The sequence below is a fragment of the Anomalospiza imberbis genome, chromosome 6, assembly GCF_031753505.1.
Source record: "Anomalospiza imberbis isolate Cuckoo-Finch-1a 21T00152 chromosome 6, ASM3175350v1, whole genome shotgun sequence".
Lineage (NCBI taxonomy): Eukaryota > Metazoa > Chordata > Aves > Passeriformes > Viduidae > Anomalospiza > Anomalospiza imberbis.
The window spans coordinates 34,803,490-34,825,576 of record NC_089686.1 but is presented as its reverse complement, the minus strand read 5'-3'; the positions used below and the strand labels follow the sequence as shown (position 1 = coordinate 34,825,576).

Below are 22,087 nucleotides of genomic sequence, written 5' to 3'. Positions count from 1 at the left end.
GGTTCTGTCTTGGCAGGTCACTACAACAGGCAACCTGAGCCTCTACAGTAGCAATTTTTTTCCTGTCATAGTTTTCACAATCAGTAATATAACATTTTACTTTAAACCTATCAGTGCTCTATAGCAGTGATCAAAATAAGTGGCAAACAGCTGAAAGATAGGAGGCCTCTATTTTCTTATCTCACTCACATTTTTTTGTATTACAACATTTAAAGCACCGTATTCATGTAAAGCATTATAATTTCTCACCTGAAACTTTTTCTGCATAAAATTTGACAGAAAATTATTGCATGCAACTGCAATTACTTTACCTAGGAACATTAACAGCAGTCTTTCACATTCCATCTCAGTAACCTATTATTTGAACTCCAAAACCATGAATACAGCTATTTGTTACCCCTTGTCTTCATGACCAAGACAAGGTAACCTAAAGATGGGATGGTCCTGAAAAAGCCAGGTGGCTGTCCCTTTCACCTGCCCTGCTTCCTTGTGCTGGCTTTAATGTCTGTGTGTACAGTCCTAATGCAAGTCAGATCAACCTAAAAAGCTGATTGAAAACTAGCTGCTTTTACTCAGAGGCTTAGCTTTCACCTCGATAATGAGCTGAAATGACTCCACAGTCACTACTGTTGCAATCAGGAAAGCAGGTCAAGCATGTGACAAGGGGCAGGAAAGTCCCTTTCAGCAGCAGAGTAGTATCGGATAAGCTTACACTAATTGTGAAAACACACCCTTAAGCAACAAAGGAATAGTGGAGAGGATGCATCCTCAGTTCTTCCCTCGCTGTCAAGAGGCAGTGGAGAGAGAGGAGAAAACCTAAAGCTCAGTTCTTAGACAAATTCCATTGAAAACTTGTGCTGAAGCATGCCTAAATCTTGCATGTGTCACAGTGAAATGTTAGTTCTGACCTCAACGAGACATGTTTTGGTCTCTATTTGTAAAATAAAGATAGTAATATACCAGCTCTTTCTAGACCATGTTTGTTTGGCTTCTGTGAGAAATAAAAGCTCTGAAGTAAAAGCTTTGTGAGAAATGAAAGCTCCCCCTTTTTTGGGAAAAAACCAGAGAAAATAGAATAATTGTAGTTCCCAGTAGGGTTCTCTGCAATATTTGTTATTAAGGTTCAGTTGAGTGGAGGTGTATTCCCAGAGTAAATTTAAGCAAATTCAAATATTTTACAAACAATAAGGATTTTGAATGAACACAGAGCATGTTACGCCTAAGATCTTCAGCATTCTATTAAAAGCCTAAACGCTGGTGCTACCTATAAAGGAGCTACAGCATAATGCAAATGCAAGGACAGATAAATAGACAAAACCGCAATGCACAAAATTAAAGAATTACTAGCAGCTACTCTGTACATAAACCAAACCAAAGGCCTCACTCAGGGATGGAGAATTTTTAAAAAATATGTCTTGCCGAGAAGAATTGTGTAATTGCATTTACTAAATACTAAAGAATAACAAAGCCCTGCATTTTATGTATGTGTGAAGGATCAGGATCAGTGTGAAGACATCAGGTGTGGTCAGGGTACTTGGGCTTCTCATTTGGCATCAGTGGGCTTTGTTATGATGAAGCATGAACAGAGAATTTTCATTTCCAGTTTTACCACTGGAATTCAAATGAGGATTAAAAAAAAAAAAAAAGGGGAGTGAAATGTGAAGAAAATCTCCCAGTAATATCACCAAGTGCAAACAAATTCCATTGACAAGATCCGGTGTCTCCACAAGCTGTGAAAACCCTGGCAGCAGGGAGAAGGAATTTGGATTTTCAGGACTGAGCAACTACGTGCTGATTGCAAGAGTGAGAAGTAAATTCTGTTAATTTTCCACAAAGGCATTCAGCAGGGATACACCCACGATAACCTCGGGCAGAAACCATCTAACACCCGTGCTTAAGTTCGGACGGGTCATGGAAGCCAACGGCCTAACACAAAACAGAGACTCTGTCCGCTTTTCGGCCCGACCCCGCGCTCCGGGCCCGCGGCGCAGCGGTGGTCCCCGCGGGCGGCCGGCCCCGAGCCCCGGGCGGCCCCGAGCCCCGGGCGGCCCCGGGCGGCCCCGAGCCCCGGGCGGCCCCGAGCCCCGGGCGGCCCCGGGCGGCCCCGAGCCCCGGGCGGCCCCGAGCCCCCCTGAGCCCCGGGCGGCCCCGGGCGGCCCCGGGCGGCCCCGAGCCCCGGGCGGCGGGGGCCGGCCCAGGTGTGCGCCGCCTCCGCCCGCCACCAGGTGGCGCCCGCCCGCTCCGCCCTCGGGCCGCCCCACCCCGCCCTTGGCCCGTGTCATGCCCCTTCCCCCAGCCAATGAGACGCGGCGGGGAAGGCGGAGCTCGGAGCGCGCGGCCCAATGGGAAGCGGGAGCTGACGGCGCGGGGCCAATCGGGGGCGCACCGGTGCGTGCGCCACTCCGGGGCCGGGGGCCGGGCGGGGCCGGGGCGTGGCCAAGGGGGCGCGGGCCCTCAATCAGGTGAGGGCGGTGCTGACGGGCGGCGGCGGCGGCCAATGGCGGCGCGGGGGCGGGGCCTGCCCTGCCCACCCTCGCGCCGCCGAAGCTGCCAGAGAGTCAGGTGGCTCCGGGATGTGCGGCGGCGGCGGCGGCAGGAGGCGGAGGCGGGCACGGAGGAGGCGGCGGATGGGGGGGATGCGGCGGCTCCTCCACAGCACGCGCTGCCCGGTCTCGCCCCTGCCCGCGCTAGGCTGAGGCGGCCCCGCGCCGGGAAGTCCCGGCGGCGGCACCTGGTGCCGGCGGGCGCCGGGCCGCATGAACAATAGGCGGCGGTCCCGGCCCCGCCGCCCCCCGCAGCGCCCGGCTGCCGCGGGCGCCTCCCCCTATGGAGCAGCCTCGCCATGGAGCCCCTCACCGAGCTCAGCCAGGAGGGCGCGGGCGGCGGGGAGCCGCCGGGCGACGGGCCGCTCTGGACCGCTGTCTTCGAATACGAGGCGTGCGGCGAGGACGAGCTGAGCCTGCGGCCGGGGGACGTGGTGCAGGTGCTGTCCCGGGACTCGCACGTGTCCGGCGACGAGGGCTGGTGGACGGGCAAGATCGACCAGCGCGTCGGCATCTTTCCCAGCAACTACGTGAGCAGCGGCGTGCAGGGGGGCGGCCCGGAGCTGCGCGCCCGATACCCGCCGCCCCCCGCCATACAGCGTAAGGGAGCCCGGGCCCGGGCAGGGGGCTCGGCGCGGCCCGTCCGCCGAGAGGGAGGGAGCCAGGGGAGAGGCCCGGTCCTGTCCCCCCGTCGCGGGCTTGGGGTGGGTATGGGAGGGGGAAGAGACCGGAGGAACTGCCGAGGTTGTGGGGAGAGCCGAGGCTCGGCCCTCCCGATGTCCCTGGGGAGGGGACTGGCCCGGCCCTTCCGTGGGTCCTGTTGGAAGCCGGTGCCGCCGCTGAGGGGTAGGGAAGGCCCATCCCGCTGGCGAGCGGCCGTGGGAGGCCGCGGGCCCAGCCGGCGGCGGGGTGGGGGGGCCTGCGATGGCTTTCGGCGGCGAGCGAAGGGGCTACGGAGTCCCAGCCCCCACCCTGGGGCCGCCCCAGGCCCCCGGTGTGTGCCCTTTCCCACCCGCGGAGGTATTCCTGCTGCTCCAGTGCCCTCCTGTCTTCCAGGCTAGCGCGCCGCTCCCTGGAAGGCAGAGCTTGGCTCAGTGTGTTAGCGTTTCAGCGACGCCGGGAGCAGTTTCCCATTGTTAAGACCTGTGTTTCCAGGGGCTGATAAATTTTCATCAAGAGACAAAATCCTGGCGGCTGGGCAGTGGTGGAGTAACCAGGGTTCTGGTCATTCTGCCTTTAAGAATATTCTTAAAGGTTGCTGGGAGGGAAGCAGTTGTTTTCTGAACTGTTGATTCACTGCTAATACTTGTTCATTATTATCCTACTTACTAACCAAAAGCTTGTTATTTCTGACTGAAAAATTCCTAAATTGACTTGTGTTACCAGGTTCCTCTGCCCTCTTACAAATTCTGTCCTAAAATACCTGTGAATGAGTTGTATCCACATTTGGGTGTCTGGGCCTGCCTGAGGGTCACTTGACTATGTTGTGATGCTGAAGCACTGAGGGATTGGTTTGTTTCCATGAATTTTGGTGCAGTTTTGAAGCCTTTGTTGGTGACAGAGAATAGGGCTGTTTCATCTCTACATTTTTTTAGTCACTATGTACAGTTGTGGAAAGAGAAACAACATGGAATGACTTTCTAGATCTTGTTTATCTATCACCATTGATAATTCAGACAAGGATGCTTTTCTTTTTTTTTTTGGACGGGCAGAGAAAAATTTTTAGACTGGTAGGCTTTTCTAGAAGATAAAGGAGTGAAAAGATGTTTTGTCCTATCTAGGCCGTATCTCCAAGGAGTACAACTAATAGCTTTTTTTCTTATTTTGTATTCTGCTTGAAAGCATTTAGGTGAAACTCAGTAATTTGTAGCATTGCCCTTGGGCTTGTGAGAGGACTAGGTGCTGTTCCTTTCTTTCATGCTTCAAGAGCACTGGTAAGTTATTTTTTTCCTCACACACAGAAAAAGCTGTGAATGAATGCTTATTAGGTTTTGCTTTTGAGATACTTAAGAAAACCATTTCTATAGAACTTTTCAAACCCTCAGCTCCCATCCTGTGTTGAGTGTTCAAGTTCAGGCTTTGTAACTGCGGATTTTCCTGTCTTGATGCCTCTTCTGTGGTTTGATAGCTCACCAACAGTTGTGGAGTTGTACCTTCCCCCTTTGTCTTTGCCTTATTCTTCCCATGCCCCTACTGAGCTACACCTCTTCTGTCAAGTCACCAGCCATATGTTCATGACTAAGTAGAATTTATTGCCCTCCAGAGGTTTGCATAATGCTTAAGGACTATGTGTTTTTTTTAAAAAAACAACGTGGTTTGGACAGGGGTTAAAGTTGGTTGCCATTGAATTGGATTTTCAAGTTGAGTATTAGAAATCCTTTGCAAGGAATGCAATCCACTTTTAGAGCTGCTATGTTAGTTTGGTAGCTGTTTGGAATAGGAATCACCGTCTGTTGTTTAACACTTCTTAGTCCAGTTTTACAGGAGTATTGTGAAAGTGTCGTACTGGACATGCACCTCAGCACAGAACCTATTTTTACTTGCTTTCCTAAAGTTTATCTATATATTTAATGAAAATTTGGGAGTTTAAGTCCTAGTGATTCTGCTTCTACTGAGAGCTGTCCTAGTTTAGCTGGTAATTTTAGCCATCCATGTAGTGTGCTTGAATCTTGCCTTGGTGAGGATATCATGAATGATAAAAAGTAACCTGTAGTGGCTGTCAGGAGTGGGCTAATTTGAGGGACTCTCATCTGTGCTGTGGGTTCTTAAACACTTAAGACTGAATTAAACAGTTTAATCATATGAGTCTAATGAGAGCTGATTAAACAGCACCTACTTTAGAGTTGTCAGCATGGCCACTGGTTCATGGCATACAGGCACTGTAATTCCTTACCAGCCCACAGAGGAATGAGATGACTTCAGTTCCTGAATTCTGTACAGTCCTGTACAACACATCTGCCAAATGATACCGGAGCTAGTGTGTTTAGAGATGTGAAGAAAAACTAGTATGTTGTGCCCTAATGTACCTGTATAACTCAAACGATGAAAATGAATAAACTAATTCAGTGGAAAATGCCTTTAAAAAAAACCTAAACAGAACATTTTTTTTAAAATCAGGGTTTTTTAATGAATAAGCTACCCACGAGGGTAACCTGGCCACTTTGCCTTATTGAAGTATACATTTTCAAACTAAACTAAGGTCTTACTTCCAGATAAAAGAACATTCAATGTCATGTATTAGATTTCATGTGGAAGCTTAAGTCTCTCGATTTTACATCCCACCCCTATTAATTTGTGCCTCCAGCAAAGATGTGCTTTTTCTGATGGAAAATGGGTGGTGGCACACGAAGTGTTCTACTTTCCAGCCCTTCGGTTTCCTTTGCCCATCTTGTTCTCCTGCCTGCCACCTTCCTGTCGCGCTTCTCCCCAGCATCGGGGCGGATGGGGGGAAAGGGGGTGTGGAGGGGGAAGGCCGGGCGCTGCCCGCGGGGCTGTCCCGGCCCCGTCCCGTCCCCGTCCCCGTCCCGTCCCCGCTGCCGCCGGAGCTGTCCCTTCAGCACCTGCGGAGCAGCGGGCGGCTCTCTCGGCGTCTCGTTGACGTGCTCTTAATCCGTGGAATGCCCGAGCAGAACACCAGCCGTGAACAGCACCTGAACGCTGTCTGTTCGGAGTTGGCAGGGCAGGAAATCACCCTGGTGGTGTGGGGTGCGTGTTTGTTCATTTCCAGTCTTTTAACTGACCTTGTCTCTAAGAGCAGGTTAATTGAGGATTCTAGCAGTGCTGAAATTCGATTCACTGAAGAGATAGGACTCAACATCTGATTTCTTTAGATCTTTTATTGGTGAGAAATACAAGAGTGACTCTTCATGTATTCTCAGTGACAGGGTAGCCTCACATCTGGAGTTATTGTCATTGCAGTCTTGTTCTAAAATTTCAGTTTTCTAGTTGCATGTTTTCTAGTAATCTCTGTCTCAAGCATTTGAAGGCCAAGGTTGCTACTGTAAGACTGAAATCTTCGTTGCTGTGCAGATCCCTGAAGCTCAGAGTGTTACCCAAAGTATGTATTCACAGTAGCAGAAAAATAAATTCTCTCGGTGTTCTGGACTGGAAGAGGTCTTTTCTCCTTCTGGCAGACTTTCTTGGTCAAATTTCTGTCTTGTTTCCCATTAGTCTTTTGTTCATGGAACGCTAGGAAAAGCAGCAAAGGCATCCTTATTAAACTAACACATAGGTTTGACTAACTTACAAAAGTAAGCCAACTTGTAAAAATCATCTTCAGGAAAGGTAGAGCTCAGACAAAATAAAAGCCTGCAGCTATGGACAGAAGAGTTTGTATTAACTCCATACAGTTTTGTGACAAAGGCTTGTACTGTAGGCTTATACGTAGGAAAGGCATTTGATTGGACTAAGGAGACTAGCTTATTTAAGTGGGATCTAACCTGCTCCCTTTACAAACTCAATTTTCTACTAGACAAAGCAAGGGAACCATGTCAGATTTGACATTTCAAATGCAGGAAAGTTTTAAGACTTGGTGACTTTTTGTTCAAATCTTGCATTATGGTACTCTTCCTTTAAAACTTTTTAAAATTTCATTGACTGTAATTGGTAACCATGCAAATGTCATACAGAGTAGCATCAGTGGTAGCCTCCCACTACTGTAAATTAAGCTGTGTCAACGTATTTTCATGGTCAGTATGTGGAATTTTCATTCTACATTAGTCAGTATTGGATGGGTTCTTTTGGCCACCCATATGAACTGTGTTTAGTGTGCAGTTGTACAGGATACATTTTCTCATTGCTTTTGCTCGGGGTGCAGTTTGTGTGTTGAATCGAGACAGCTGCATCTGTAGATTTTTTTGTGTCAGCCTGTTAAGTATAGCTGTCAGTGCATGGGAAAAGGAAGTTTTTGTAACAAAAATGCAGTATGAATTAATCAAGAAATGTTTTTCTTATTGCTTGCTCGGTACACTCAGTATGTGGTTTGATCCATCTGTTTGTCACACTGTTGTCGGTAATGTCAGAACTGGTTAACAGATCTCTTGTGGGGAACAAATCTGCAAAGCCTGGAGTGGTGTGGAAGAATAAGTGTGATTTGGGAAGGACTAAAAGATTGTTGTGGCAGTTCAACAAGAGACATTCAAATAAAGGACAAATGGAGAAGCAGATGCGTTTTGTGTTGAGTTTTAGCTACTTTACGTTAAGCACTGTATTGTGAACACAGCGAAGATTAGTTGGTGAGTGTGTTTTTCATTTTCAGAATCTTGCACTGTCACTAAGAGTTTTTCCTTAAGGGGGGGTAGGGTCAGGGGCATCAGTATTATAAGGGTTTAACTCTGGTAAGAGAAGGCTATTCTATTGTTTTACCATTTACAGTGAGTACTTCATACCAGTTTTATGATCCTGCAAGGTCTGTTTTACCATACTATTAGGTACAGAAAGGTTTTCAGAAAGGTCCACTGCTTTTCTTTGTATTATTTTGGAGTGAAAATTGGCCCTTCGTCCAAGGGCAGGGTGAGGTTGGCCAGCATGGACCTTCAGCTGATGTACAGACTGCATAGTTGCTAAATGCTTACATTTTTTTTCCCTCTTTCCCTAGTCCTAGAGATCGACTTCTCAGAGCTTGTTCTGGAAGAAATCATTGGCATAGGGGGCTTCGGAAAAGTGTATCGAGCTGTATGGATAGGAGATGAGGTTGCTGTCAAGGCAGCTCGCTATGACCCTGATGAGGACATCAGCCAGACCATTGAGAATGTCCGCCAAGAGGCCAAGCTCTTTGCAATGTTAAAACATCCCAACATCATTGCCCTCAGGGGTGTGTGTTTGAAGGAACCTAATCTTTGCCTGATCATGGAGTTTGCCCGCGGAGGATCGCTCAATAGGGTGTTGTCTGGTAAAAGGATACCTCCTGACATACTGGTGAACTGGGCAGTGCAGATTGCCAGGGGAATGAACTACCTGCACGAGGAAGCAATTGTTCCCATAATTCACCGTGACCTCAAGTCCAGCAACAGTAAGTGCTACACAGTGAACAGTCAGGGTGCTGGGATATGTTTTTGGGGAAAAATCATGCAAAGAAAAGAGGGGAGTAATGTTAATTTAGTGAACCACTGTATCCTCTAATTCAATCCCAGAAGGGTTTATTTTTATACAGTATGGTGCTACAGATCACAGGAAACATGTAAATGCTTTCAATCTGTAGAAGCAACTTAAATGACTGGATGCAAAAGCAACTGTGAATGAACCATGCTTTGCTAGTAGTTCATATTCATATAGTGTCTAGGTTTTATTGGCATTTCAGCAGACTTCTGTATGTTAGAAAGCCTTACTGAACTTAGAATGGGTATTATTTTTCCAATTTTTGGAAGAATAAGTGCTTCTTTGTAAGGGTAAATGCTCCTAGGCTTTCGTGATACTTGCTAGATTTTGCTGTATAGATGAGATGCAAGCCTGTTTTCCTTATGGGAGATTTAACCCATCCCAGCTGAATTGGATTTTCTCTTTATCTGCCGTAGAGCTGGTGTTGACAGAAACCTTAACTCGTGTGAATAAAATGTCCTTGTACACCCAGGACTTCAGCTGATATGTGCGATGCTTTACATGATACAACTCACCCATTAGAGAGCAAGGGGAGCTGAACTTTGGTAGTTAGGATTGTGGAAATCATGGTGATTTCAGCTGCTCTATAATACTGACAGCATTACTGTGTGTTGCTTGGGTGCTGTTCTTGTAGTGTCTCTTTTCACAAACTTTAACTTGTCAAAGTCAAACGCACACACAGAACATTTTTTATGAGTGTGGGAGCAAAGTGCTGCAGTGGTTTAAAGATCATAATTTCCTCTCCTGATGTCTATATGCAGCTGTTTAGCCTCTCTCTCTGCTTGTCTATGTCTAGATGGCAAGAGTAAACACAGACCTCCATATTAGATGTGGTGGTTTAGATTGGTGTGTTAGTATGAACTCATTGTCATTTATGGCTTGAGTTAATAAGAAGCTCTATGAACTGGGTGGCTGGGATGCAGGCATATGTCCCTTTTGCTTTGAGGGCAGGGACATTAGCAGAGAGGTCTGATAGATGGGAATTTTAATATCTTAAATAGATTCACTAGCATTAACCATTGCAATGCTGTAAATTTTCAGGCCTTGCAGAATCTTCCTATGTTTTTTGGCCTCAGATGTTGGGGCTGTGAATTTACTTAGTTGGTTGTGGAAGAGTAAAAAAAGTATTATTAGTTTTTGTTAGTGGAAAAATAGTAACTATAAGAGCCTTCAAGTTACTTTCTACAGTATTGTTCTTATAGTAACAAAGTTTCCCATTTTGTTAGAGTAAGGCAATCTTAATGTCAATAGAGATGTGCTGATATCTAAACCCTTCCCTTAGAGATGGCAAATATATGGGCATGTTAATAAATGTTGTAAAATTAAGGAATGATTTTCTGCATGACTTAGTGAATGACTGGCTGCATCTGTGAACAAGAAATAATTGCCTTTCAGTGTTGTGCCTTTCCTCCTTATCTGAGAAACTATTTACTTGCTTATTTTGCTAACAGGCCATTAAGATTTCCTTGCTAAGTGCTATTTGAACATTTTTGAGGTTTAGAATGAAAGTTATTTCTAAGATAAAAAACTGTTAGCTTCTAGTACTTCACTGTTTTATTCAGACCAGAGACTTCTAGTTGTAAAAGGGAAAAACTTCAACAAGAGAACCAGAGGGACACCCAGTGCACAGTGTTACCATCAAGACAGGTATGGATGCTAGAAAACATGTGGATTGTCAGCAGCAAGAGTAAATGTCTCTTGTCACAATGAATCAGCAGAGTGTAATTGTGCTGCACTGTAAATGGTCAGTGAGAAGTAGCTACATGTATTACTATAATATCCATTGTTTGGGAGGAAGCAATAGTAAAGAAAGGGGAAGAATGGGTGAGAATGCCTCTGCAAGGATTCAGAGATATTCTATGTTTGAAGGGGAAAGATAGAGAATTTACATGGTGGTTGTGACCCAGGTAGCATCAGATCTAGTAGAGAAATGATGGGTATAGGAAAATTCTATCCCAGATAAGGCTGGAGCAAGCAGTATTACATTTGAGAAACTAAGTGAATGTAGGAGCTGGTGCTGGAGGAAAGGACTTAAGATATTTTAAGGAAAAATTATTGGTTTGTTTTTCTCTTTTGAAATTAGATAAATTAGTAGCATCGGGTATGTGCTTGACACATTGCAACAGCTGTTTATTAAACAAAATGAAGTTCTTCAATCTGTGCTGTCTGGTTGAAGAGAAATGTAAAATATATGCTATTTTAAACATTTGAAATACATTTTATTTTCTGAGTATATCTACAGAGCAAGCATCATAAATATTAGATTACGACAGTGGTTGAGCTTTTTTGTGGGGATAAGGGATTGTAGGATGAACAACTTTGAGCTGCCTAAGTCATGTCTTTCTTGATTACTCTGTCTGTGCATTGCTGAAATCCCTTTTCTCTTATGTATAATAAGCATCTTAGAAATTGCTCTGTTTCCTGTGGAAAGCTTTTCACTAGTTTTGTAAAGATTACTGGACTGAGTGTATTATTGCATCCTGATTAATATATAGCTTGCATTTTGTCTGTTTTTCTGATGAACTTAGTTTTCTTAATTAGCATGGATAACGGAGAGCAAGTTGTCTTGTCAGCTTTGTGCCTGTAGAATTACAAGCTTGTAGCATTTTCTTTGCAGAAGTTATCACCCACTGGGTCACAGGCAGTGAGGTGTCTGTGGTGAGGAAACAGGTTCTGCTTGCAAGAGCTTGGGAAGGATTCTTGCAGATGCATTTCTTACGTTTACTAAACATCTACAAGTGCTGTAGGGCTGTCATGGGAGCATCAGCTGTATTGATTTATTGATTGGTACTGCCTATGTTCAGTAATAGATTGTGATTCTTGTACATCTCATCTTGCCTTCAAGCACCAGCTGGGATGTACACAGTGCATCTGAAGCTGCAGGGTGAGTTTGTTTGGGAGTTAGAGAACAAGACTGGGCAGTGGGAAAGAACAGAGTTGCCTTATTTAAAATCAATTTTTCTACTAGAATAGAAGAAAATCAGAGAATGCCTTGTTGTCAGATGTCTGCTTATGTTTGGGCAGACACAGGATGCATAAGGACAGTACTTCATGATGAATCTTTTTAAGCAGGTCACATTGCATTTTGAACATATCAAGTGGGCACCCTAATGCAAGTCTGAGAAATTACCCCATTATGTAAGGATTTGGGAAAAAAATCCTTTTTGATTTAAACTGTTCCAGCTTGGTGGACTCAATATAGACCAAAACAATGCTCAGAATAGCTGTCAACATATCTGGTAGTGTAATAAAGAACATAGGGTTTTGGTTACTTTGGGAGATAACTTCACTTTAGTTCATCTGAACTGAACTTCAGATGATTATTTGAAGATTCCAGGGGGTGTCTCTTTCTTCAGATACTCCTCATCAAAAACCACTCCAAAACAGTTGTCTGTTATCCATCTTTTTTGATTAAAAGGAGGAAATTTTTTCTGTTCTATAGTTTTTCTTAATTTTTTTCTTCTTTACATTTTTGTAACTCTACATTTAATGCTAATACATTTAGAGTGTGGGAAGAGTGCTCTGTATGTTTAATACCATGTTTGTTTGAAGAAGATTTATTGTAAATCTTGGAGGTTCTGAGGGCTGCCTGTTTTATTGCTTTAGGGATGCAATCAGAAAGTGAGCACAGAAAGGTCTTTACAGAATGAACTGTATGCCTGTGATTCAGTTTTAGTGATGCTGAAATTATTTTTTTGAGTCTGAGTTCAGCTGGCATTAAGACTGGTAGACAAGTCTTCCAATGGCATTACCAACTCATATGTCAGTCATATGACTACATGAGAGAGAAAAGATAATTTAGGAAACTATTTGGTTGTGCTGTGTGAGGAGATAAGTATTTTTATTTTGGGCATTTGATTTAAGGGATTCGAGTTATTCCATATGAAAATTAATTTTAATAATCTGACAGAATCTTCAGTGGCTGCTGCTGCTGCTTCTCTTCATGTGGTGATATTTCCAACCTTTCCTTCTTCAGCTGCACATTGGTAAGCCATTGAGCGTATGTTATGGAATCCTTAATAGTCCTTTCCCAATGTGAAAGCACCTAAATAATCTAAATTCTGAGCTGTAGGAAAAAAAGCAACTAGAAGTTCCCTCTGAAATCAACATCCCTGCACTTAAGAGTTTCCCTTTCTTTTCTCTCTCATCTGTGATTCAAGTCTTATTTCTGGCCAGAGAAAAGTGCCTGGCATATAATGCTTAGGATCAAAAAGCGACAGTCCTGTTGGTTTTAGTGAAGTATTGTAAATAATGAAGTTGGCCCTGTTTGTCAGTTTTAGATACGCCAGCATTGCTATAGGAATAAGGCCAATTAACTAATATTGTGGAGAGCTAGCAAAAGCATATTTGGGGTTTTTTTTGACTGTCTCAGCAGAAATTGTTTGTTATTTGCTCTACATTGAAAGATTTTGCTGAGGGTATTCATGCCAGTTAGCAAAGTGCTTTTTAAAAGTCATTATGGTTGTGTTCCACAAAGTGGCACAGAAGATTAACAGCAAAGTGACATCACCAAGGTCAAAGAAAGAGGAAAGGACAGAGGTCAAAATAAACCCCAACAATTCTGATTCAGCCAAGTCAGTAGTTCTTCCTTTCAAGTTATTTGAAGTCTTTACCTCTCCCACTTTCTGGACCACCAATGTAAGCTTGTGGTGTCCCAAGATTCAAAGCTCTAGCTTTCTAAAAGAATACCAAACTCTGCTTATTTAATGTAGTTAAGCCTTTATCTGTTCATAAAGATGCCAGTAGAGCTGACTTTCCACATGATTTATGGATAGTTGTTCCTAGGACTTAGAATATTCCTTGTCTTTTTTATTTTAATCCAGTCATAGCTGACACTCTTCTGTTGGTCTTTTCAGAGAAGGAAAAGTACTTGTAAACATTTTCCTCTGTCTGGCAGAGGTGGAGAGGGGAACTCTTCCAGGGTCTGCTGAATGTATGTTGGCAGAGCAGTTTGGAACACCGCACAGCGCTGCTGCTTCTGGTACTCCAGAAGCTGACTAACTCCAGTGTTGTACCTTCTATCAGAATGGATTTCCTTTGTCAGTGCAATTAAATGACTGAGTAATGCTTCCTGTAGAATATCGTGAAGCTATTTCACTGATATCTGAATGCTTTTCACTGGGTAAGTAATTGGTCTGGCTGTAGTTGGGTAGTCCCTTGGCCTGTAAGAGGAAAGTGGTAAAAAGGTGAAGTTTTGTGGGGGGGATGGGTGGTGTGAAAGACAACAACTGGGAGATGAATTTTCAGGGAGCTAAAATCAGTAACACTCCTTTTTTGTTTCTTTTTTTCTAAGTTTAAAACTTGTGTACAGGAGATATCAGGGTTTTCAAACAGCCTGTATATACTCCTATGGCTGATGAAAGATGACTTCAGGTTCTGCACTTATGCAATTACCTGATTCTATCAACAATCTATAAGACATTGCTGATTGTGCATAACTCCTAATTCTGGTTATTCTGCTTATATTTGTCTTTCTCTCCAGAGTATAATAATTTGTGCTGATATCCTGGCCACTTGTAGTTAAAAAAATTCCAAGTAGCCATAATTTTTTGCATGTGGTAATATGATGATGAAATTGATGTCATTAATACTACACATTTTCATTGAAAAGAATGAAAAAAAATTATGTATTATTAGTGCAGAAGATGTAAATTATACCTGAAAGTGTTGCTAATTTTTAAGGTGTTAAAATACCAGGAATTCATAGAAGTAGGGTGACAGTTTCTGTGTGTACTTTGGTACTTTATTGGTTTTTTTATTCTTTAGCTATTGTGCATCTGTTTTCTTCTCAGAGAAGTTTGACAGATGTTTCATGGTGCAGTCTTATTTTCATGTCTTAGTAGATTTTTGAGAATTCCAAAATGAAATGCATGTTCTGTAAGTGGTTTGTTTTAGTTGAATATGGATTGATATCTTCACTGTTAAGTGCAAGTCAAAAATAGGAAGTCTTTATGAAATGTTTGATGTCCACAAGAAGACTTTGGTGTCCTGCCCACACTAAGTAGTAAAAAGGCAACTTCACTGATGGAATCTGTTACCTTCATAGACAAGTATGGAAAGAGTACCTCTTGTTTTTAAGAAATGAATTTGTGTCAATTATATTTGAAACCCTAGCTAATATCCTTTTCATGTAATTGAGCCACTGTGTACATTTTTTGCAGGGTTCTCTCTGCTCTAAGAAGAAATAACTTAGAGTTGTGGTATTAAGTACCTTATTCAAATTGTGCATATGGAAGCATAGAACAGACCTGAGCACTGTCATGCAACATGTGTCCATAGGCATCCCCTGAATTCACCGTCTGACCATCTGTGACAGAGCTGGGAAAGATCTGTGTTCTTCTGAAATTTTTAAGGAGCCAGTTAAGGGTGAGAACAGCCTTGTGGTATTTCTGGGAAGCTGGAATAATTCCTGTATCTCCACTTTTTTTTTTTTTTTTGGGTGTTTCTTCCACATCAGTAAACTTAATTTTAATTTTTACTGACTTCTGTCAGCAGCTTCACTTTTGCTTTTTTTATCAAACAATTCCATTCAGAATTTCAACATACCTGAAACAAACTTGCTCTTGAACCATCAGGCATAAAACAGAGTCTTGCTCTTTGAAGTGATGATTCATCATCCAAGGTGATTCTTTAAGTTACATCCCATCTTGAAGACTGCGTTCATTTCCTTATGACAGGACAAGGGAAACCTTAAGTTGTTTGAGAGAATAAGGGAAATAGCACATGATTTGAATAGCTGCTTTTTGGTATGTGTTTGCTTTCTGATTCTAGGATAGCTTGTTATGTTGGTGTGACTTTGCCAAAAGATTGCCAAAGTTGACTGGTGTGTCTGCTAATTGCTTGTTAATTGTCCCTCTGCTAATGGAAAGTCTTCCTCAGACCCAAATTTTTGCAGATATGAAAAAGAAATAGTAACAGAACCTCATGCACTGAGAAAAGAAACTATTCCAAAGCATAACAATTCAGAATTATGTTGTTTGGTTTCATCACTGTTTCTAAAGTTCAGAAGGAAGAGCTCTTGACCGCAGAACAGCAAATTGTTGTGTCCCAGTCTGTAAAATAGTCATTGTGGTGGTAATGGCAGCTTGGTGCAGCATCACTTAGGGTCCTCTTGGGAAGGAAGTAGCCAGAGGACACGCAGCCTTCCTATGAAGTGTTTGTATTACTGCCACACACAGCCCTTCCACTTTGCTTTCTAGAGGCATTATTGTATTGCTCACACATTTATTATGACACGATTTTTTATTGAAAACAAAAATACCCTCCCAAAAGAGAAAGCATTATCTTGTGCACATATGGATTCCAAATTGTCTCTGAATTCTTTATGTGTTTTGAATGCTGTATGTCTTATGTCTGGGATAATTTTTACAGCTACAAGCCAAGCTCCCAGTTTTCTGTACATCCATCTCTGATGTGTGAAACAGGCTCCTGGATTTTGCTTTGGCCATTGAGAAATATTAGGATCTCCTGTTTGCATTACATCTGGAAAAATCTAAAATGCAAGCATGGCTTCCTCCTTGCCTATCTATAGACTAATTATTGAGATACGTAGCAAACAATAGTCAGTGTGCCGGTAGCTCCACTTACTAGTAACAGGTAAATACTTTAACCACTAAGATTTTATCGCAATTTCTGTGCTTAAACTGAGGATTCCTGGGAGGTTCCTGGTATACTATAAAGTAAGGCTAGTATGAATAGTTGCTGTAAGGATGGTACATATAAGGGTGGTGGGATGTATGTGGACCAGGCCATGTGATCCACCTACCCCAAAAGCATTGCATTTCCTGTTGTTCCTCCTTTATGTGTGTGGGCCTATGGAAAGATGCTAGAGAATAATCTTTAGTTCCTTTTGACTTTGCATTGTTCAAGGATCCTGAGAATAAGAAAGATCCTGTAACTTTGATTAACAGAACTCAATATGCCTAATTCTGCTTGTTAAAGTGTTGTCAGTCTTGCCCTGGGTTTATTGATTAGCTTTTTCTTTTTTGCTGTAATCAGTCACATCATGTGTGGTTTTGATATGATTATGATCATCTGGTAACCACAGAATATTCCTAATACGTCATCAGGTTATTGCGTAGTTAGAATCTTTAATCACAGGGTAAGCTGGGTCAAAAAAAAAATCTAACAGAAATGTAGCACATGAAAAAGTCAACAGCTTTTTGATAGCTCTGTTGTTATCTTGTGTGGACTTTCATGTACAATAGTGCAAGAATGCCCTCTTTCTCAGCAGCTGGCAACTTGTTCTGCTCATTTTAAAGTCAAACTCAGCAGTATCCGAAAAACTCCTGAGTTTTACTGTTGTCAGATGTAGCTTGGTGTTGATTTTACTTCTAAGAGCCTTTTAACATTTGTTCTGATGAATGAAAATACACCTCTCTACCTTTTGAAAATATTTTAAGTTGAATCTGATTTTAAAAACTCCATAAAACACTCCAGCTTCTGGAGTGGATTGTGCTGCTGCCTGTGAAGTTATGTCTTTCTTACTTTCTAGATTTTGGAGTACCACCTTATTCCATGAATGAGTTGGTGTTGGTGTTATTTACTGTTTCATAAAGATGTCTTAATTGAAACCAAAAACAAAGCAGTTTAGGCTGTCTTTTCCCATAATGATTTTCATGTTTATATTTGCCTGGAAACAGCTCCCACTGAACAAGCATTATTATTAAATCTCTTTTCAGACAGTCTCTTGAGTGACGAATGATGAATGCCATTCATGTGATTTTACTCTTTCCTTTCCTTTTTTTGTTGTTACCTAATACAGTTCTTGATTTGTTGCTGGCTTTCAAAGTGATACAGTTTGGCAATGCCCTGTGTTGAGTACAGATGTAATTATATTTTTTCCTTGGAGCATTTAACTGATTATGAAGAGTACAATAATCCATGCCTGAGCTAGAGGTTGTTGCAATGTCAGCAGTATGGTAGGATTTAGTCTGAAACCAGAACTGAACAGCTCTGTTTTTCCCAGAAACTCACCTGAGCATTCAAAGTGTTTTGTACAGATCACTAAAGCGATAAGACATTTTCAGCCTGGCTAGGTGAAAGGATCGATTCTAAATATATCGGGGCTTTGGAGGCCTTTCCTCTCCCCTCCCCCATTATGCATTAGCTCTTTAGAGTTACTGTACTGCATGGCTTGAAATCCAAGAACTGCTGTGCTGTCACATCCATCACCTCCTCTAGGTTGATAGAAGAGGACAATCGTGCAGCTTTGTGGATTTGCTGAACCCTGACTTGTACCCAGTAATTAAGAAGGTTTTGGTTCCAAGGTGTACATATATATTTTTTAAATGTACTGTTGCTGAATGGTTAGTGATAAGAGAGAAAATATTTACTTATTACTAGAGGCAATGCTTGTGGGTTTTGGTTTTGCTTCTAAGATGTGAAATTTTGAGTGGGTCTTAAATTCTGTCCTCTCTAGCATCTCATGCAACACTTAGCCTTCTGTAGTTCAAACAGATATTAAAGATGCAGCCATACTGAAATGAATGGCAGAGTACCCAGCAGAAGGTAGGAAAGGCTACATGCAGAAAGCCCAGAAATATTCCATGTGCAGATCTGTTAATCACTTTAAGTACTTTGAATGCTGGATCAAGAGCAGATTGCTCATTATCTGGATACTTGTGAAGCAGAGCTGTGCTGGCCAACTATGGAAGGTAGAGCTAAAATTGCAAATTAGATTTTGGCAAACTGCTACTGAGGTCTCATTTTGGAGCGAATTTTTGAAATCCTTTCCCAAATGCTTAGTTCTGTCCTCAAGACAGAATGCTAGTGTACTGCCAATAGGACTTAATAATTTACAAAAAGGATTGCCTGGCAACCTCAGTCCCTTGTTCCCTTTGCAATAGCGCTGCTTTTTTGACTTGTTAGGCTAACTGCAGACTTGATAGCTATCCTCTGTCTCTCTGAGACAATGCAGCAGCATGAAGCAGTATATTAAGGCTATCTTTTTACCTAACATCTGGGTTTTATCACCTCCAGCATCTGAGCTGACATGTATATTGGGAAGTTTTGCTTATTTATAGGAGGGAAAATAGGATTGGAACAATCAGAGTAAGTTCAGTGAAACCATCTTCTATTCAAGAATATTTTTGTTGCATCTATGAATAGTTATCTCCTTGAAATAAGGACTGATGGAAAGCTAGAGAAGAATGTTTAATACCTGTACTACTATAGTACCTTCTGTATAAAAACCCTGAAGATTTCAGACTGCATTGCATTTCTTCAGAGAACATTTAATTCTTTTTTCAGATAAAACCAAGTAGAAAAAGTAGTTATTGTCCCATGTAAGAAGCAAAAGACGCTTATCTGATTTTTCTTGATTAGTGTTCATTTAAAAGTATTAATCCACATTTGCATGAATTTCACAGCCTTGCAGTAGTTGAAAGTATTTGATCTGGAAATTGATCTAGAAGACAGTGAAACGATTTGTACAAAGTGCAAATTATATTGTGGGGAGATGAGTAAAAAATATTCTGTAGGCTGAAGTTGTCTTTCGCAGTTGTGAAATCCCAGATTCTATGTGTGTCAGAGAAGAAATTAAAATAAAAATAAAGCTCCCTCAGAGGTCTCCTTGCTTGCATAAGTATTCTGTGGTCTGAAAAACATCCCTTAGAAAACATATATGGTTGAATGAAAAGGCTCTTTGTTCAAAACCAAGTTTCCTGTAACAGATTGGCTCAGTTTTGGACATATTCTACTGTGGGTGGGTGGCAGAGTCTGGATCCTGTGATATTACTCAGTCTTTTATCTGCTCTGGCAAACTTTTGACTTCAGTAAGCCTTTAGCTTTCTTGGGAGATTGTGTCAAGCAATTTTTGGATAAATTTGGATTTGTTTGGAAATGGAAATATTTTCTGTTTGCTTCAACTCTTGCACTTGAGACTTCTGCTGTATTGGTGGCAGAGAGATATTTTAATGGTAGCACCTCCCTGAATGGGCCTGGATTCCTTTTGAATCATATCACAGAAGTGACTTGCATTATTTAGAGCTGAAATCCTGCTCATGTCTTGTGTTTAAGGATCTTGGAGTGAAACAGTGTTGGTTTTCATAAAAGTTTTACTTTGTTCTTTCATTAAAGTTCCTGTACCTGGGATTTGGTGGACTCAGTATCTGATCTATCTCTTTACAGTACCTGAATTATCTAAATGGAGGAAGTAAATGGGCTGATGCTTATTCACCATCTGACCACTTCTGGTAGTTTGCATTTTGGTATTTTGCATTTTGGTTAGTAAAGCCCCACAGTAGGCTGTTGTTTTCAGAATGGAGGAAGAAATAAAATGTGTCCAGTATTCCCACCCACAATGGTACTCCAGCCAGTGGTCTTTCACATTCCAGCTCCGACAGGGTAAGCATTAGTTCCCTTCTTTACAGTTGACCTTAGTGATGTTGGAAATAGTGACTGTACAGTAGCAGATGAGCGAAAGCCTATGGGAAAACAAATCCGGTACTAGGCTGTTGTGTCCATTGGTGCTTCAGTTGTTCTGGAATGATCTGCCAAAACACCCAACTGTGTCAAAAAGGTGTGGTATTATTCTGGGAGAGAAAAGTCGGGTGAAATAAGGTCATTTCATGTGAGTTTGACTTCCCTTGCCATATTTCAGCCTTTCAGGTCATAACTAGTGGTCTCTTCAGTCTTAACAAAATGAGAATAAATGTGCTGAAGCACTGGAAGTAAAGCAGAAACCTTGTTTAGAATCCAGATTAAAAGGGATACTGAGGAAGAAACTTCACTGAGTCCATGCAGCTAGTTAATGATTTAAATATTAGAACTGAACGTTTCTACAGCAAGTAAAATAGCAATGACATTTATCTTATTTATAGTCCTTCCTCTGTTGTCACTCCCACCCATTACCGTTGCTGCCATCTAGCTCTTGGCCTATGTCAGCAGCTGATGTGGCGCTAAGGGGACAAAAGCACTACACAAAGTAATGGGTAGTGGCTCTGGGAATGGGTGTGAGTGGGATACATTTACAGACTGAGTACTTTTGCTGGAGATTTTCCTCTTGTTTTGATGTGACTGCTTTCTGCATTTGTAGAATGTTGAGGGGCAAAGCAGTTGACCCACAGCAGTGCTAACGTTGGTGGAGACTGAACTAGAACTACTCAAGTGCACTGACACTTACAGGTGTTCAGGTATTGCCAGCACCTTTGAGGGTTTCAGGCCTTCTCAACTCTACATCATCAGGTGCTGTGTCTGTTTGGTAGCCGGCAGGCAGGGCCTCAGCTGGGACATCCACCAGCTTTGCCTCCAGGTGCAGGAGCTCCCTATAAGCTCAGGCTTGCTTGGAGTGCCTTTATAGTCAGTTTTTCTTACATTTGTAGCAAAAGAGCTTCTGATACTTTGTTCTCCCAATCTGTTTCAAAGCATAGATATCCACCCTGGCCTGCTAGAAACACTATTAAATGGTAGAGGTCTCTATGAAAAATTGATAAAGCTTAAAAATATAACAGTAAAGTACATGAATTAATGTTGCTTTATCACTAGGTAGTATTTTTTTTTCATGGTCTGCCTGTTGTATTTCAATAAAAGAGTAGTACTTACTCTGTCACTAAAATCTGACTGTATTGTCTCCACTGGGTTGAAATTATATGGAAGTTAAGTACGAAGCCAGCAATCATCCATCAAGTTAGAATTATATCCTGGTGTACCACAGAAGACAAATCCAGCTCTTTTCCCCCACAGTAGGTTTCCTTGTCTTCTAACCTTCTTCCTTACATATTTCTTTCTGTATCCTTTCAGTTTTCATTACACTCAGTCCTGCTCTTATTTCTTTATCTATTTCTCCTTCACCTAATTATTGTGACCATTTCCATCAGGCCTGACATTCATTAGCTAATAGCTTTCTATTCTTGTGTGCCAGTTTTACTGAGTAGCGTCATGCACAGATAATTTACTTGGTATGAGCTGGACCATACAAGAAACTGTCGTAGATTTTTTTGCCATTTTTTCACATTTCTTAATACACAGACACATTCTCTGGACTGGGAAATGGAGCATGAAGTTGTTGATATAGCTGTTGTCATGAAGTACTGGGGCAATGGGCAGTTTGGTTGTTAACTCTTGTGGTGGTATTGCAGGGTAATCCTGATTTCCTTGGTATTGTTGTTATCAACTTTTGCCTTTTAAGTCAGGAACTTCTTTATTTTCTTGGTGTACTGCGTGCCAAATAAACCAGTAATATGACAGCAGAATAGTTGAAAAAGCTGAAGCCAGGTGTTGGTATGCCTGACTGTTCATACTATTTTGTGCAGTAGACAGCAGCCCCTTTCTTCTACTTTGATAGATAAAAGTGAGAGATCACACTGTAGAAGTTCTTTCCTGAATATTGTTCTACTTCTGAAGTGATGAGTCAGCTTGTAACACAAGCAAAGCAAAGGAGTATTCTGTTCAGCACTAAACTATGCAGATTAACCTAATCCTTTCTCTAGACTCAGAAACCAGAAAAA

General features: G+C 42.1%; 1 protein-coding gene across 7 annotated transcripts in view; it reads left to right on the top strand.

Annotated features, from left to right (window-relative positions):
- The first annotated feature begins 2,512 nt into the window (after positions 1–2,512).
- MAP3K9 (mitogen-activated protein kinase kinase kinase 9) overlaps positions 2,513–22,087 on the top strand; it is a 64,281-nt gene continuing 44,706 nt past the window's right edge. For 4 of the 7 annotated variants that reach the window (XR_011000031.1, XR_011000032.1, XM_068193283.1 and 1 more), the window contains exons 1-2: positions 2,514–3,143; positions 8,140–8,553. Coding sequence is in view for 5 of the 7 variants with exons in the window: in XM_068193283.1 (XP_068049384.1) it covers positions 2,843–3,143; positions 8,140–8,553 (715 nt within the window). In the remaining 2 variants the exon portion in view is untranslated. Of the gene's footprint in view, positions 3,144–8,139; positions 8,554–22,087 lie in introns of all 7 variants that reach the window. The other 3 variants (XM_068193282.1, XM_068193280.1, XM_068193281.1) reach the window with 1 other exon arrangement.